A 14696-nucleotide genomic window follows, 5' to 3' on the forward strand; every position below is an offset into this window, starting at 1 on the left:
TATACATGATAGAACAGGTTTGAGATTACTGCCCTGAGGCCTGAACTTTAAACCACTGGAATACTGAGTGGTCACAGCACAGGCCCAGGAAAACAAGGCTGAGTCTCTTAGGGCGTGTGAGAAGGGGGCACTGGATTGATAGGGCCTCACTAGCTGGAAGGCCCCAAAGGTCCATTCACAACACCGCCTCTGCATCTAGTCCACTTTAGTGTATCTCCAGCTGAACTCCACAGCCCCGCGTCCTCCCTGGTGTCAGTAGGCACTGGGCAAGTCTCACAGTTCTGCTCCAGGCATGTTACCACTAGAGTCCTCTCAACCCAATCACCTCCTGCCCATTTCTGTCTTCAGTTCACCTCTAACCATTCTACTCACTACCAAACCTTAGCCTAACAAGACCAAGCTCAGGTCTTAAGCTTACCTCACAGGGCTCAAGGATCAAATGAATTTACAACCAGTGGCATGGCCAAAGAGGGGCATGGATTCAATCCCTGGTTGGCCCTTTCTCTGAAGTTCCATCTAATGAGGCAAATGCCCTGACCCTGACCCGTTCTGTCAACTCTCCCCACTACACTTGAAGCTCCATGAAAGCAGAGCTTTATTTTCTTCAGTTCTATGATGTACCTGGCACAAAGCAAACACTCGAACATCTACTGAAGGAGTGAATGAAATGCTAGCTCCACTCCCCAAGTTACAGTTGCTCCACTAGAGAAAATTTCCTCAGGAGGTTGAATTCTACCAGCACATCAAACAAGGACAGAGTGAATTCAGAGGCCAGTGCCACCATTTTAATGAGAACTTCTTCACCTGTCCTAGACTCCCTCCCCTCAGGAGACTATGTTGAAAGTCAGTATTTTATATACCCAACCCAACTCCCAAACTCCAGATGTAGATGTCTTCCACTTTCTCCCAACTCTTCAGAGTTCCAGCCCTATATAAGAGAGCACTGTGTGGAGAGAGGGTAAAGACTTGAAACAAGTGACAATGACATGCCTGATGGTTCATTTCTGGGTTTCTTTCCACGCCAATTCAAATCCTTCAAAGTAAGGTCAAGTAACCCAAGAGGTTTGTATTTCCATCACAAACTGTTCAGAAAGTGTGCCCAGATCTCCAACTTAGACCGGGTGTCCTCCCTGCACGGGCAAGGCCTCGTAGGGGGCAAGTCCAGCCTTTTCCGAAAGCAATAAATAACCCCGTCGTCTGAGTAGCACTGGAGGCTGGCCGGGAACCACCACTGCTACCGCTGGGCAGGCAGCCCTGTCTCATAGCCCTCTGTCTTCATGTCGTTGAGCCCCAGCTCTTCGTTTTGGTCAAATGTGCGCTTATAATGCTCCACCTTCATCTCAGGGTCATCTTCAGGTGCATACACATTCTGCAAGGCCAAGGACAGACCATCAGTGCCTCTGCCATCCTCCCATCCCCCCTCCCCCTGGCAACTTCCAAATTTCCACTTTATCGAGACCTTAATGAGTTTTTATTCTTTTTTTTGCCAAGCGGCATGCAGGATCTTAGTTCCCCAACTAGGGACTGAATCCATGCCCCCCTGCAATGGAAGCACAGAGTGCTAACCACTGGACCACCAGGAAATTTCCTTCATTGTTTCAAAGGGCCTTCAACACCCAACAACTAGGCTCAACTCATGGGCCTAGCAACAGAGCTCACATGGGCTGGGAGTGGGACTGCAAGGAGAACAACTTTCTATCTGCACCTTCTTACAAAGAAGGTAGCATACTCTTAATTGTGGAGCAATCTTAGAAAAGTTTTGCCTGATCCATAATAACTACTCAAACTACTTAAAGTTACTATCAATCACCAGAGTATCTCCCTTGTCAGCTTTAAGTTTCCCACCTTGGCCTCTGGATGAGGCACCACTTCTCACTCTACAGCCAGATTTACAAAATGAAAACTCCATGTTGTACTGAGAGCTGGGACTCCAGCTAGACTAGAGGAAGAAGGAACCTGGGAGTCTCCTTTTTTCCCTCTTGACACACAGTCCCTTCTACCTTCCCCCTTGCTCCCTTATGGTCCAATTTCTGCTAAAAGTTTCCCTGATAAAAGGCACTCATTTAGAATTGAGTGTCTCAGTTTCTGGAGAAGTGATATGTATTTAAGGAAGATCAAAAAGACATCTCGATGAAATACCAGGGAAGGTCTACTGTACCTGCAAGTAGCTGTTTCCTGCCGGATCATCCATAATAAAGTGAGCCTTCAAAATACCCTCAAGGATCTAAAGGAGACAGAATTCAGCATGATCGTGTAAATCTTACATAGCTCCTTGCAGGAAAGAGCTGTGTGTGCCAGCCTAATTTACAAGCAACCTAATTACACTACAGAATCCCGCAGAGTTTTAAGAACTAGTGAAATGAAGGTACTTCTAGAGGTGGAGTAGAGAGGATCTAAAATAAGAGTCTTTGACAGTTGTTTAAAAAGCATCCCTATCTCCTCTCTTACCCCAAACAGATCAACAATTGTCCTTCCTCCATCCCAAGAGCAGATAGAGGATGCTGTGGAGAGGTGAGCACAGAGCACTATGGCCTGGGGGACACTGACCCAGTGGAGGGTAGAGAGGAAGGCATCAAGAACAGGAAGTTAAGTGAAGGTAGCCTTACTGGAAACATACACAACCCCAGTCCTGTTCCCACACTGGGCTCTCAGAACACTGCCAGCCAAGCCTTCACCCTCAGGCCAGGAAATGGAACACGCACTGCTGGGAATCTGACCAGCCCAAGAGGAAACACTTAACAACTCAAGCATTGGAGTCACCTCAACAAAATGGCTAAGCTGAATCCCCTCCAATGACCCAATGTCAACAAGACTCACCCCACTCAGGTGGTTTAGTCCTCTACTTTTAAACAGACAACCAATGATTACCAGACATCTGAGCAAAGCCCCTAACACTGAAAGACAGAAATCAAATGGGAAAAAAAAAAAAAAAAAAACTTGGGAGGAAATGGAACCAATGCAAGGAAAATTAAACATAAGAAAAAAATATTAATATTCTCAAAGAGAAAAAAATACTACCTCCTTAATACAACAGGATGCTATTTAAAAAAAAAAAAAAAAGCCGGCAGAAAGTATTAAAAGACCCAAAAAAGCCACTTGGAAAATCAAAATGTCAGTGGAAATGAAAAACTCAATTAAAGGGCTGGAAAATTATTCTCCGACAGTAAAGCAAACATAAAAAAACAAAAATAGGACCAAAAAAAAAAAAAATTACAGACAACCAGACAAGTCAGTCTAACATCCAAAACACTGAGATAGAGATCTCAGAAAGAGAGAACAGAGAAGAAGCAATAGAGCATTTTTATAAGCTCCCTAGAACTGAGCCACATGACTTTCCAGATTTAAAGAACCCACCCAGTGCTTAACAACAATGGTTGAAAACTGACCCACACCAAAGCACATTCTGGAATTTCACATCACAGGAGACAGAAAAGTATCATAAGATAGGTCACAAACAAAAGATCAGGAAGCAGAATGCCTTCCAACCTCTCAACAGCCAAACTGAGAAACTGAAAGACATTAGCAGGAAATTGGAAGACTTTAGAAATTCTGATAAAAAATTATTTCCACCCAGAATTCTATCCCCAGCCATTCAGCTAGTACAAGAGTAGAATAAAGAAAGTTTCAGACATGCAAAATCCCAGGAATTCTACTTCCCATGCACTTTCTCATGATGCTACTGGAAAAGATGCTCTAACAAAAAAAGGGAGAAAACCAAGAAAGGAGATGGCGCGGGATATCAGAAACAGGAGAATTCGCAACATGTTAGATGTTGATATGTGGCAAGAAGGGGTGTGTAGCCTCCTGCTTGTTCACTGGAACCCCAGGACCGTAAACACTGGCCAACCAGTCCTCTCACCTGGTCCAACTTCTGACTAAACTCCTGCAGTTTCTCCGTCTGGCCAGGACTGGAGCTGTCACCCAGTGTGAAAGGGTTCTTGGTTACCTGTAAGAAATGGCATCCAAATTGCTAGAATACTGGCTCACCGTTTGTTAGGTTTAACCATAAACCTGATGGAGGCGGGGGGCTGGCGGGGAGGGGTAGAGACCAGGGATGCCCGCTGGGGAGGTCTGGTGTCTGTTTATTCTACACCACCTTCTGACCTAGGCAGCCACTCCTAAGACTGTGTGGATTAATCTGCCAAAGTGATAATGGGCAACATGAAACAAAAGCTATAGAAAGGTTCTTAAATATGAACTCTAGTCCTTGTCTGAAGAAGCACAAAGTAAAGCTCAATTACAAAGACAAAATACCTAACAACTGAGAATTAAGTGAAATGATTCACTAAGAGAACAAATACATGGGTTACGTCAACACATACATATACATGTATGTTCAGGAGTTTCAGGCACTAAAAGGGCCCTCGTCCCCCCATCTTACAGTGAAATAAATGACTTACTCAAAACCAAAAAATACCTAGATCAGCCCAGAGTCAGGCCTGAGATTTTCCACTCTGAACTTTCCATAAACTTAATGTCATAATCCAAAATAATGTTTAACTCAAATCAGCTTAAAAAAAAGAAACCTCGGTTATCAGCTCCAAAACCCAGGACCTTTGAAGCCTTCGAGCCCGTTCCCCCTCAGCCACACTGTGAAGCTGCATGCGCTGTCCTCAGGGCACTCACCAGTTCCCGGATGTCTTTCAGCATCCCCTCCAGTGTGGTGAACTTGCCCCCGAGGACAGCCATTCCCAGTTCAAATTCCAGCTCTGGGATTTCCACACTGCATGTCTCAGACTGCAAGGTGAGAGATCAAATTAGGCTTTAAATCAGGAGCCCCTGGAGAAAGCTAACCAGAGTCCTCCTGCCAAATTAATACTACCAGTAACAGTTTGAGGACAAAGTCAGCTGTCCCAGTTTTCTCTGAATCTTCGATTAAAGCCAGACTCACTCCTGAAGCCAACTTTAAAAGGGGACATTCTGAGTCATGGCTCCAAGCTGGCAGGCATCCTGTCATTAAAAGTCCAGAAACAAGGGCCCTTACAGTCACTAGAGGCAAAAGGCTGCCAAGTCATCAGAAAGCACTCCTGAGTCACCTTCTGAATCTGCACTTCCGACCATCGATTAACTCTACTCAGGGATCCTCAGACCCAAGGGAATAAGGAGGTACCTCACAACCCCAGGACATGATTGGGCGAAGACAAATTTCCCCTTGACACAGAGCCATGTGTGAAAGAGAGTCACTTCCCCATGCAGGCTGTCACCTTGAGCAGATCTCTGGTCATATCTGAGGGATCGGTGATGTGGAAGGTGATCCTGGTGCCCAAGGGCTCCACAGCTCCTCCAGATTTCACCTGCACAGATGGTAACAGCGTCAGCAGCGTCAGCAGCAGCAGAGGAGACGCATCCTCACCTAGTGCAGGGAGTCTGGGGAGGGGGAGGGGACAAAGGCTTGGACCTCCACTCAGGCCCACTACTGGTTTCCAAGGACGGTGCCTTCTATACCACAAGGGCAGCAGTCATCCATGATGAAATCAGGGGGAGCTGGCCAGAAGCAGAGTGCCTAGCACCAGCAGCCTGCCAAAACATACCCCAGATTGCCAAGAAACTGAATTCACCTTGAAAAAAATGACTCGAGGTTGAAAGGGACTTTAGCTGCATCTAATGGGTAGATCCCCTTTATAGTTTTTCTGGTTTAAGAATTTAAAATGTATGCTTGAATACACTCAGGAAAAGGGAATTTACAACCCTCCAAGGCAGACCGCTCTATTTTCAGACAGACCCAGAAAGCTTTTTATTATTAAGCCAAAATCTGCCTCCCTGTACTTTCACCCCTCTGAGAGATGAGTCAAAAAATAGGTCTCTCTCTTCCATATAACTAACTTTGAATGTCTTCAACAAGTTATGCTATTTCTAACTTTTCTCCTCTAAGCTAATTTCTAGTTGCTTCAAGAGCTCCTCACCCTAAGTAGCTTTAGAAAGGAAGAAAGTTCAATAGGGGTTACCCTCAAGTTAGGCTTCTTCCCAAATGACGAAGCCCACCCACCTCGTTGGTCCGATGGCCGCAGTTCTCGCAGTTGGTAGCCATGATGATAACCTCCTTAAAGTGAGGGATTTCTGGAAGAGGGAATTAAGGAAATCTGCTTCCAGGAGAGCAAGACCACCCTCTGGGAAAGAACAAACCCAAACCTCCCACACAAACAGATGCTGGTCCCAGGACTGCAGGAAACAGATCACAAGCCTACATCAGACAAGCCTCCAGAAGAGGCCAAGGTCACCACCCACAGCAATCCCCACTCATCAATGTGTGACAACATGGCTCAGACCACACGCAAGAGCCTAGAGACCATGGCCTAATTCTCTCTTTGAACCCAAAAGCCAAAGTGCACAGTCTCATCAAAGGCAACATCCTCCTCATCACTCAGAATAAAGCATATGCTTTCTTTGAAGGAAATATTTTCCAGACTGAGTATAATGTTCACGCCTGAGTCAGATGAAGAGCAACCCAACGGCCCGATGAAAGATACGAACTAGCTTCATGTTAGTCTGGGCTGGAGCATTGCATTCTGGGCAATTTGTGTTGAACTGGAGCACCTGGAACACAACACGGGGATGCAGGGTGAGCCCTCCCAGGCAGGGCAACCCTGCTCAGGCTACAGGCATTCTACTGGAACGCTGGCAGCCACCCATGTTGCTGGTCAGGAAGAGATACTGAATGGTATCAGTCTCAGCCCACCACTGCTTCCTCCACAAGAGCCAATGTGACTCACTTCGTTTCTGATATCCTCCTCTTCTGGCTTCTCTTCTGGTGCCTCTGCCTAAAGCAGAAGAGAAGCAAATCAAATATTGGCACACGGACCTCAGCCTCCCCCGGAGGGGAGAGAAAATGCTCTGGCTTGCTTATGTCCCCTACCACCTTGTGGGTTTTAACAAGGAAGTCAGACAGCAAAGCCCTAGTCAAGGGAAGTACAGAGCTGACGCCAAGTAATCCAGAGTGCAAGGTAATTCCAGAGCATTCTTCGCTTCTTCAATGCACTCACCTGGAGCCCCAGCATCTCCTCTTGCTGCAGAGTCCGATTATAGTGTGTGATCACCAGGGCATCATCTTTCCGGGGAGCATGTGGGTTTTCCACAAAGCTGTTCCCTGAGGGATCATCAATGATCTAACATGGGTAAAGAGCGAGCAGTTACAACAAGAAATCACATACAATCCTCCATCTAACACTGAGGCACCACGGGAAGATCTCAGACAGTCTTAATGGTCTCTCCTCCCCTAAGTTTAGGGCACCTGGAGTCCCTCAGTACTCACTAATGTGAAAGGAGAGGCCACTTGCTTTAGCTCTTTCAGTTTGGCAATGAATTCATCAATTCTTTCAGCCACAGCTTCTTCGTTCGCCTGACAGGTACAGAGAGTAGAAGATCAGCCCTGGTGATAGAAGTTATGCCCCCATCACGTCCAACAAGAAGTCACAACTCATCTTAGTGTAACTGAGAACACACTTGGGCTTCACAACAAGAAGTAGTAAATAAGGACGTCCCTGGGGGTCCAGAGGATAGGAATCCACCTGCCAATGCACAGGACATGGGTTCAGTCTCTGGCCTGGAAAGATTCCACATGCTATGGAGCAACTAAGCCCACGTACCTAGAGCCTGTGCTCCGCAACAAGAGAAATCATTGCAATGAGAAGCTTGCACCGCAACGAAGAGCAGCTCCCACTTGCCACAACTAGAGAGAGCCCACGTGCAGCAGTGAAAACCCAGTGCAGCCAAAAATTAATTAATTTTAAAAAATAAATAAAGTAGCAAATAAGTTTGAAGTTTGTGGGTGGTGCCAGACAAGTCTCCTTTTCTCACTCATTCAGCTATTTAGTCCAGGCATTTGTGCCAGGTAACCGACAACAGTAAATAAGCAAGAACCCTTTCATGGGGCTCTGTTTAAGAAAACTAGAGACTTATCTGTCCACTTAAGAAGACAGATGACTGAATTTTTAATTATATTATTTCATATATATATATATAGATATATATGATGTCATAATAAATATAAGACACAATGGAGCACTCAGGAAGCACAGATAAACCCAAGGGTGTTAGGGAAGGCTCTTCAGAGGTAAGGGTACAGTGTCTGAGAAGAGGCCTCAATGTACAGTGGAGGAGGGGAAGTGGAAAGGACAGGGGTACAACACATGTAACATCCAGGCAGCTATAGCATCACCATTCACTTCCCCTCAAAGTTCTCCAACATTCAGTCAGAAACAGTTCAGCCACATGGGAAGGTGAACAAGTGTACAGAAAAAATTATTCCCTGAGCTGCTGCAATGAGAAAACCCCAGCTCACCCTTCGAGTGGGCTGATCCTGCTCCAGGCCAGAGATAGCACGGCTGATCAATCCTTCAACAGTAGTCAGAGCTGGTGAGTAAGAACAAAAGACAGGTCAGGCTTCGCTTTGCCATCAAGTGCCGGTATGACCCTGGGAAGTTCACTGAACCGTCTGGCCCTTGACTTCATCTATAAAATCAAGGAGGCAGGGAACAAAGTTCCATTCACCTCTAGTTAAGAGTGATTATTACAGACAATTTTGTAATAAGTACATCACAGTGTTACTATCACTATATACTACCTTAAGCTACTTTATCTAAGCTCTCTTAGGTTAAACCAATGAAGATCAAGGATGTGGCCAAATCCATACATAAGCCACTACACCTGGCACCAAGACTTTTGCAAGACAGTAAGATTCAGGCCAGGCATGAACAGCACAAACACTCTGTTCTTAAATATACCTCCTTTCTGGCTGAAGGCAGGAATTTCAAAATCCAGCTCTGGAATCCTTGTGGTGGCAGAGTCAGTCTTCACTACTTCTCTGTCCATGTCCTGGGCAGAACGAAAAACCTTCAGTCTACAGAAGTTAACAATACAGGAGCCCCCAGCCCAGCTATTTTCTTTCTTCTCCCTACTAGGGGCAGTCCAGACTGCTCCTGCGGAATAGCACCTTGATGTGAACTAGCTACCCAACTGGTTAGAGTACTATTCATAAACTACTGCTCATTTGATACCTTCTGATACTACTGCTTCATTTGATACCTTACAAAGCATGTTCACAAGTCTTACCGCACCTGAGCAGATGATGGCACCAACGCCATTTTACAAAGGAGGAAACTGAGGCTTGGACACTTAAGTGGATTTATTTGAGGTCTGACCACCTGGACCGAAGCTCTGACTCCAGTCCCCAAGCTTTCCCTAGGACACCAGGGCCCCTCTCACCTCCTGAGCCCTGACAGTCAGAGTGTAGCGCACTCCCTGGTCCTGGATCCTGCCCGCCGACTGGATCTCCGTGTTGTTCCAGCCACAGTGCTCGCAGGAAAAGGAGCTCACGATTATTTCTCTGAAGAAGGGGATCTTGGTGAGCAGGAGGCGCGTCATGCCCTGAGAAAGCAGAAAACAGTTAAGGAGAGTACCAATGAAACTCCCAACCCCCCATCTACTGAGCCCCAAGCTCTGCCTCGCCCCCAGGTCCCCAGTTGGGCCAGCCTGGCAGGATCGCCGACCCCCGCTCCTCCCCGCCTCTGCCCAACCCTCCAGCCGCCCGCGGCCGCACCCCCGTCTCACATTGCGGTAGCAGTTCATACACAGCGACTCGATCTCAGTGGGCTGCTGCTCCTCGTCCTCAGCACTGATAGGCCGGAACAAGTGCCCCGGCCCGGGATCCCGAGCCGGGGCGGCCGAGGGAGCGGCAGCCGCCGCCGGGAGCCCAGGCTCCACAGCCCCACCGGCCGACATCACCACGCGAAGATCAGGCCTCGACTTCCGGCTTTTGCCTCCCTCTCTTGGCCCCACCCCTTCCTCCGGCACTTCCGCCAGCTATGCCCACACCCTCCCGCCCCCGCCCCTTCTTAAAGAGGCCTCGGACTCCTCTCGGTGACGTATCTGGCCTGGTTTCCAGTTGCCGGATTATTCGGTCCTGACTTGCGAAGCCTGCTGGGTCCAGGCTTTGCCTCCACCTCAATTCCGGCGTCACTGCCCCCAGGGCGTCCTCTCAGACCCAGGGCAGTTTTATTGATCCTTTGCAATAGCTCCGTAGCACAAGGTTCTAACTATTTGTCCACAAGTCTAACTACAAGAGCCTTTACCACAGGGGCCTGGCCATCCATAGGTATCCCCGAGGAGGTGCACTCAGACCTGGATTTGCTTGGATCCACCTTTGGGCCACATGCTGCATCAGCTCTAGATCACCCTTCCTTAGTCCCTTGATCACTCTCTCCCTATCTGTTCTTCTCACTCCCTATTTCTATCCAGGTAAACCCCTGCCCAAATTCCAGCCTCAAATACTCCTGCCCGGTCATCCCCACCACATTGGACCTCAGCTGACTCACCCCTCCTGGTTTCCCAACAGCCTGGTTTCTTTGGGGGGTAAACTTTCCCTGGACACGTTTCCCCCAGTTCAGTTGCTAAATCGAGGGTGTCATGGGAGAGGTCCAATCTGCAGGCTTATGAGGCCAGACTGAGGTGGGGTTCATGCTGTGAGGGAGTGTGGTGGTGAGAACCCTGTGCCAGGCAGGCTGAGCTGGAAGAATGCTGCCCAGGACGTCCCAAGGGTACAGGACTGGGTGTGCTCGCCCTCTCCTCTTCCTTCCACTTCACCCTCTCTCGATTTCCCAGGGAGCTATAAGGAGCTGGGTTGCTCCCAAGTGGTGAATCTGTACATAGGGAATGGTGGAGGTGAGGGGATGTAAGATTTTGAGGGTTGTCAGTTGAGAAGATTGTCAGTCACAAAAAGAGACATTGTCAAAAAAGAGGCCATTCAAAATCAGGAACAGCAGGGACAACAAAGACAGGCCACCTCAGGAGCCTGTATTTTATGCACACTGTCCTGCGATAATGGGTGAACCATGCAGGTGCAAAGGAAGGGTCTCTAGTGTGCTCAGTTGCGTCTGACTCTGTGTGACCAAGGACTGTAACTCGCTCGGTTCCTCTGTCCATGGGATTTCCCAGGCAAGAATACTGGAGCGGGTTGCTGTTTCCTTCTCCAAGGGACCTTCCTGACCCAGGAATCGAACCCACGTCTCTCGAGTCTTCTGCACTGACAGGCAGGTTCTTTACCACTAGCGTCACCTGGGAAGCCCAAAGGGTCTCTAGCCCAGGCACAAATAGCTGTCAGCCCAGGCAGAGCGGCAGCCCTCCAACAGAACTGGACTGGGAGGGGTCAATGAGAAAGTGCAGCGAGGGACTGGAGGGGGCGATGGGGTGCTTTGGTGATAATGGTGAGGCCACTGCTTTCAGACACAGTCCAAATGAGAGTCACACCAGGCAAATAAGCTTCCATCATAATAAGCATCTATTTCACTTGTGTCAGAAGTCTAGACTTCCACCTGGAAGTCAGGAGGGAGGGGCCAGAGATGGGGAGGGCACACAGTAGGCTCCCCAGAGAGTTTAAGAAGTCCCCATAATTTGGAGGGCTCAGTGGACTGTTTAGATGTAGTGTTATATCAGGAAATCCAGGCTAGGCTCACCTCCCTCCCATCACAACCCACACCATTTGGCCCCACCAGCATCAGCCAGCAGAGATACACACACACACACACACACCATCACAGGTTCCCCTTATCATCTTCTCTTCCTCCCTTCTCTTCCTCCAGCAGAGGCTGTCATGACAACGCTGGGGAGAAAAGAGTTCTCTCTGTGGACCAGCTGTAGTCGTGGCCACCAGGTGGCCAGAAGTGATCAGAACCAGACCCTGGGATAAAGGGACACAGGCCTTCAGCACCATGGCAACAGGCTTACAGTTCATAAGCTCCTACATAGAGTATCTCTTTTCTGCCCTCTCTCGCGACCGCAGAATGGAGCAACTCAGGAGGATTCCCAAATGAGCACGGGAAGCCGGATTTGCAAAGCCTGGTGAATGTAATGCATCCGGATGGGGGAATTGCAGGAGGCCCTGAGGCCTAGGATGACAGCCCTTTGGTTGGCCTCAGCTATCCTGTGCAGAACCCTCCACCCTCTGCCCGAATGGCCCCTGACACGCACATAGCATCTTGTTAGAGGCTCAGATCGCAGGCTCCCCAGAGCGCGTGGACAAGTAGACACTCAGGGCTCTCCCCGATAGCCCGGACTATGGTCGCGAAGGCTGTAGTTGATGTCTTCCCACAGGTCGTCGAAGCGGGCCTGCAGCTCGCCCCGGGCCTTGCCTCTGTCGGCTTGGAGGAACTCCGGGGCAAAGGCACTGTGGCCTGGCGGAGGCGGCGCCAGCTGCTGCTGGACTTGCTCAGTCTCTCGGTCAATGGCGTGAGTGAAGGCGGCAATCTGCCGGAAGGTGTCCTGGCGGAAAGCCTGGAGTCGTTGGCGCACCTCCTGGGACAGCACCTGGGGATCCGGTTGAGCTGCTTCCTCCGCATCGTCACCGCGGGCGCCAGCAAAGGCGCTGAGCTCCTCGCGCAGCTGGTCTAGGTTCTGCTGGATGCGCTCGTGCAGGGCCTTGGCCTTGAGCGTGAGCTTGCTGGAGAGCATCTGCACGCAGCGGCTGAGGCGCGCGGGGCTGGCGATGGCGTGCGGCGCCACGCTGCGGTGCAGCTCCTGCACGTGGTGCCCAATGCCGGACACCAGGCGCTCGGCGTAGGGGTGGAAGAGCGCCTTGACGCGGCCGGTGTGGTGCGCCACGCGGTTCTGCAGCTCCTGCAGCAGGCCCCGCGCCTCGTCCACGCCCCCCAGAAACTGGGCCTTGGTGCCCTCTCCGACCACGCGCAACTGCTCCTGCAGCTCGTGCACGCGCAGGGCCACCTGCTCCATCAGCTCCACCGTGTAGGGCTGCAGCTGCCGCCGCAGCCCCTCCAGGTTCCAGCCCACGCGCTCGTGCACCTCCGCCATGTAGGGCTCCAGACGGGCCCGCACCTCCTCCAGCTCCTCCTGCAGCTGCTGCCACATGCCCACCGGGTCGCGTGGGAGCCTGGGAATCTCCCTCCCCTGCCCGTTCAGAGGGCCCAGCTTTTCCAGGAACTTGTCCATATCGCTGAGGTCTGGCTCAAGTCTTTCTTTCAGGCTCCTGGGGGAGACAATCGAGCCATCATTCTGCTAGCCCACTCACCTCTGCTCCAAAGACATTGCTCACTGATCCTCTGGGGAATGCAGGGCGGTGGTCCCAAGCCAACGGCGACTCCTAAGGCAGGCATTACAAATGTGGCAAAGATCGACAATGATCTGAACAGCACACATCCAAATCAACACTGCTCAATTCCTTGTGCACAGAGGCACCTGGACTCCCACATATTCTTTTCGTTCTGGAAGCTGCAACCGGGAGTCCCCTCCTCTGCTCCTTGGTCCCACTTTCCAGCGGGCATGAAGGCAGCAGATATAGAGAAATCAGAGGCGGCTGCCGGCAGAGGGTGCCAAACAGCCCAGGACCGCCAGGATAGCCGGCAGAACTAGCACTGCTCTGTTTCTTCCCAGGTGGCGCTAGCGGTAAAGAACCCGCCTGCCACTGTAGATGTAAAAGACGCAGGTTCGATCCCTGGATGGGGAAGATCCCCTGGAAGAGGGCACGGTAACCCTCTCCTGGAGAATCCCATGGACAGAAGAGCCTGGTGGGCTATGGTCCATAGGGTCGCAAAGAGAGATGACTGAAGCGACTCAGCAAGCATGGTCTTTTCCCAGGGAGTACTGGGAGGTGGAGGAAGCGGGCAGCAGCAGCCATCCCACCCTCTGGTGTCTTCTCCCTTCTCCTGCACCCCTTGCCCTGGCCACTCACGTGGGCTCCCTTGCCAGCTTCTGCTGCTGCTCCACCTTGCCTTTGTCCCCGCTGCTCTGGCTGAAGTAGTCCCAGAAGCCTCTCCGTGCCTCCGTGGGTGAAAGCACTGTGAAGAGGAGGTGAACAGGGGCTGGGTTTCCTCCGTCAGGAACCCCTCAGTCCACCCACACCTCCAGGGAGAACAGTCCACCCACACCTCCACGGAGAAGTCAGTGTCGGAGACTCACGTGAGAGGAGGGCCAGAGCCCAGGTCAGAAATGCAGCCACGCTTGCCATGATGTTCTCTGAGAAGAAAGGCGAATGGAGGCCTGATGCAATTGAAGAAGCAAAGAAGGGACACCTCCCAGGGGACTTTCCCCAGGGGGGCCTGCCCCCAAATCTGTTAACCCTTCCCTGGGGTGTAGGGAGCACAAGCTGTCAGGGCTCAAAAGGACTGACCTAGTTGAACGTGGCTGCAAGGGAAGGGATATCTTCCTGGGATAGGGTGGGATGCTCCTTTTTTATCTCATCAGATCATATGGAGTGTGGAGCTCAAACTGCTTAATAAAATTTCCCTCCCATCCACTGCCCCCAGACCCCAGGAGCAGCTCCGTCAGCCACTTCTGCCCCCATTCCCCTGCTCACTTATTCCTGCCCCCATTTCACTGCTGGGAAAACTGAGATTGGGGGTGGAGGGAAGAAGAAATTCTGCCACAGTGCTCCAAGAGGAGGTCCTTAGTTCTTAGTCCCCACCCCCAGCTCTGCTCAATCTCCTCCCTTAGGAAGCCGACCCACATCCCTCTGCTCCGGCTGCTCACCTGCTCAGTTCTGGGCACAGAGAGCAGACATTCCGCTTTATAGTCCAGGGCCTGGGCCTCTGGCAACAATCGCTCTGAGTAAATACCACGTGGAGGTTCAAAGAGGGATGACCTCAGCTGCCTCCCCATGCTTACCTCCCTTTTCTGGCACCTAGGGGGTTAAGAGGAGAAGGCAATGGCACCCCACTCCAGTACTCTTGCCTGGAAAGTCCCATGGATGGAGG

General features: G+C 50.5%; 2 protein-coding genes across 3 annotated transcripts; both read right to left on the reverse strand.

Moving 5' to 3' along the window:
- Nucleotides 1-997: 997 nt before the first annotated feature.
- Nucleotides 998-9746, reverse strand: ZPR1 (ZPR1 zinc finger). Its single transcript, NM_001038504.1, is given in 14 exon segments — nt 998-1369; nt 2159-2224; nt 3860-3946; nt 4627-4737; nt 5205-5294; nt 5987-6057; nt 6468-6534; nt 6711-6758; nt 6981-7103; nt 7250-7336; nt 8279-8349; nt 8721-8811; nt 9202-9363; nt 9547-9746. Coding segments are annotated over 14 exon segments (1380 nt in total). The 5' UTR covers nt 9718-9746; the 3' UTR covers nt 998-1234.
- A 1508-nt stretch (nt 9747-11254) lies between these two features.
- On the reverse strand, nt 11255-14484 carry APOA5 (apolipoprotein A5). Of its 2 annotated transcripts, NM_001083492.2 has the most exons (4): nt 14473-14484; nt 13903-13959; nt 13676-13781; nt 11820-12973 (listed from the first exon to the last, which is right to left on the reverse strand). In NM_001083492.2, the coding sequence occupies exons 2-4, from the start codon at nt 13949-13951 to the stop codon at nt 12022-12024; spliced, it is 1107 nt and encodes a 368-aa protein (NP_001076961.1). In that variant the 5' UTR covers nt 13952-13959; nt 14473-14484; the 3' UTR covers nt 11820-12021. The 2 variants fall into 2 exon arrangements, with proteins under 2 accessions (XP_059730890.1, NP_001076961.1); XM_059874907.1 differs by having other exon boundaries at nt 11255-12973; nt 13903-14484.
- Nucleotides 14485-14696: the final 212 nt, after the last annotated feature.

The sequence above is a fragment of the Bos taurus genome, chromosome 15 (genome assembly GCF_002263795.3).
Source record: "Bos taurus isolate L1 Dominette 01449 registration number 42190680 breed Hereford chromosome 15, ARS-UCD2.0, whole genome shotgun sequence".
NCBI classification, from domain to species: domain Eukaryota; kingdom Metazoa; phylum Chordata; class Mammalia; order Artiodactyla; family Bovidae; genus Bos; species Bos taurus.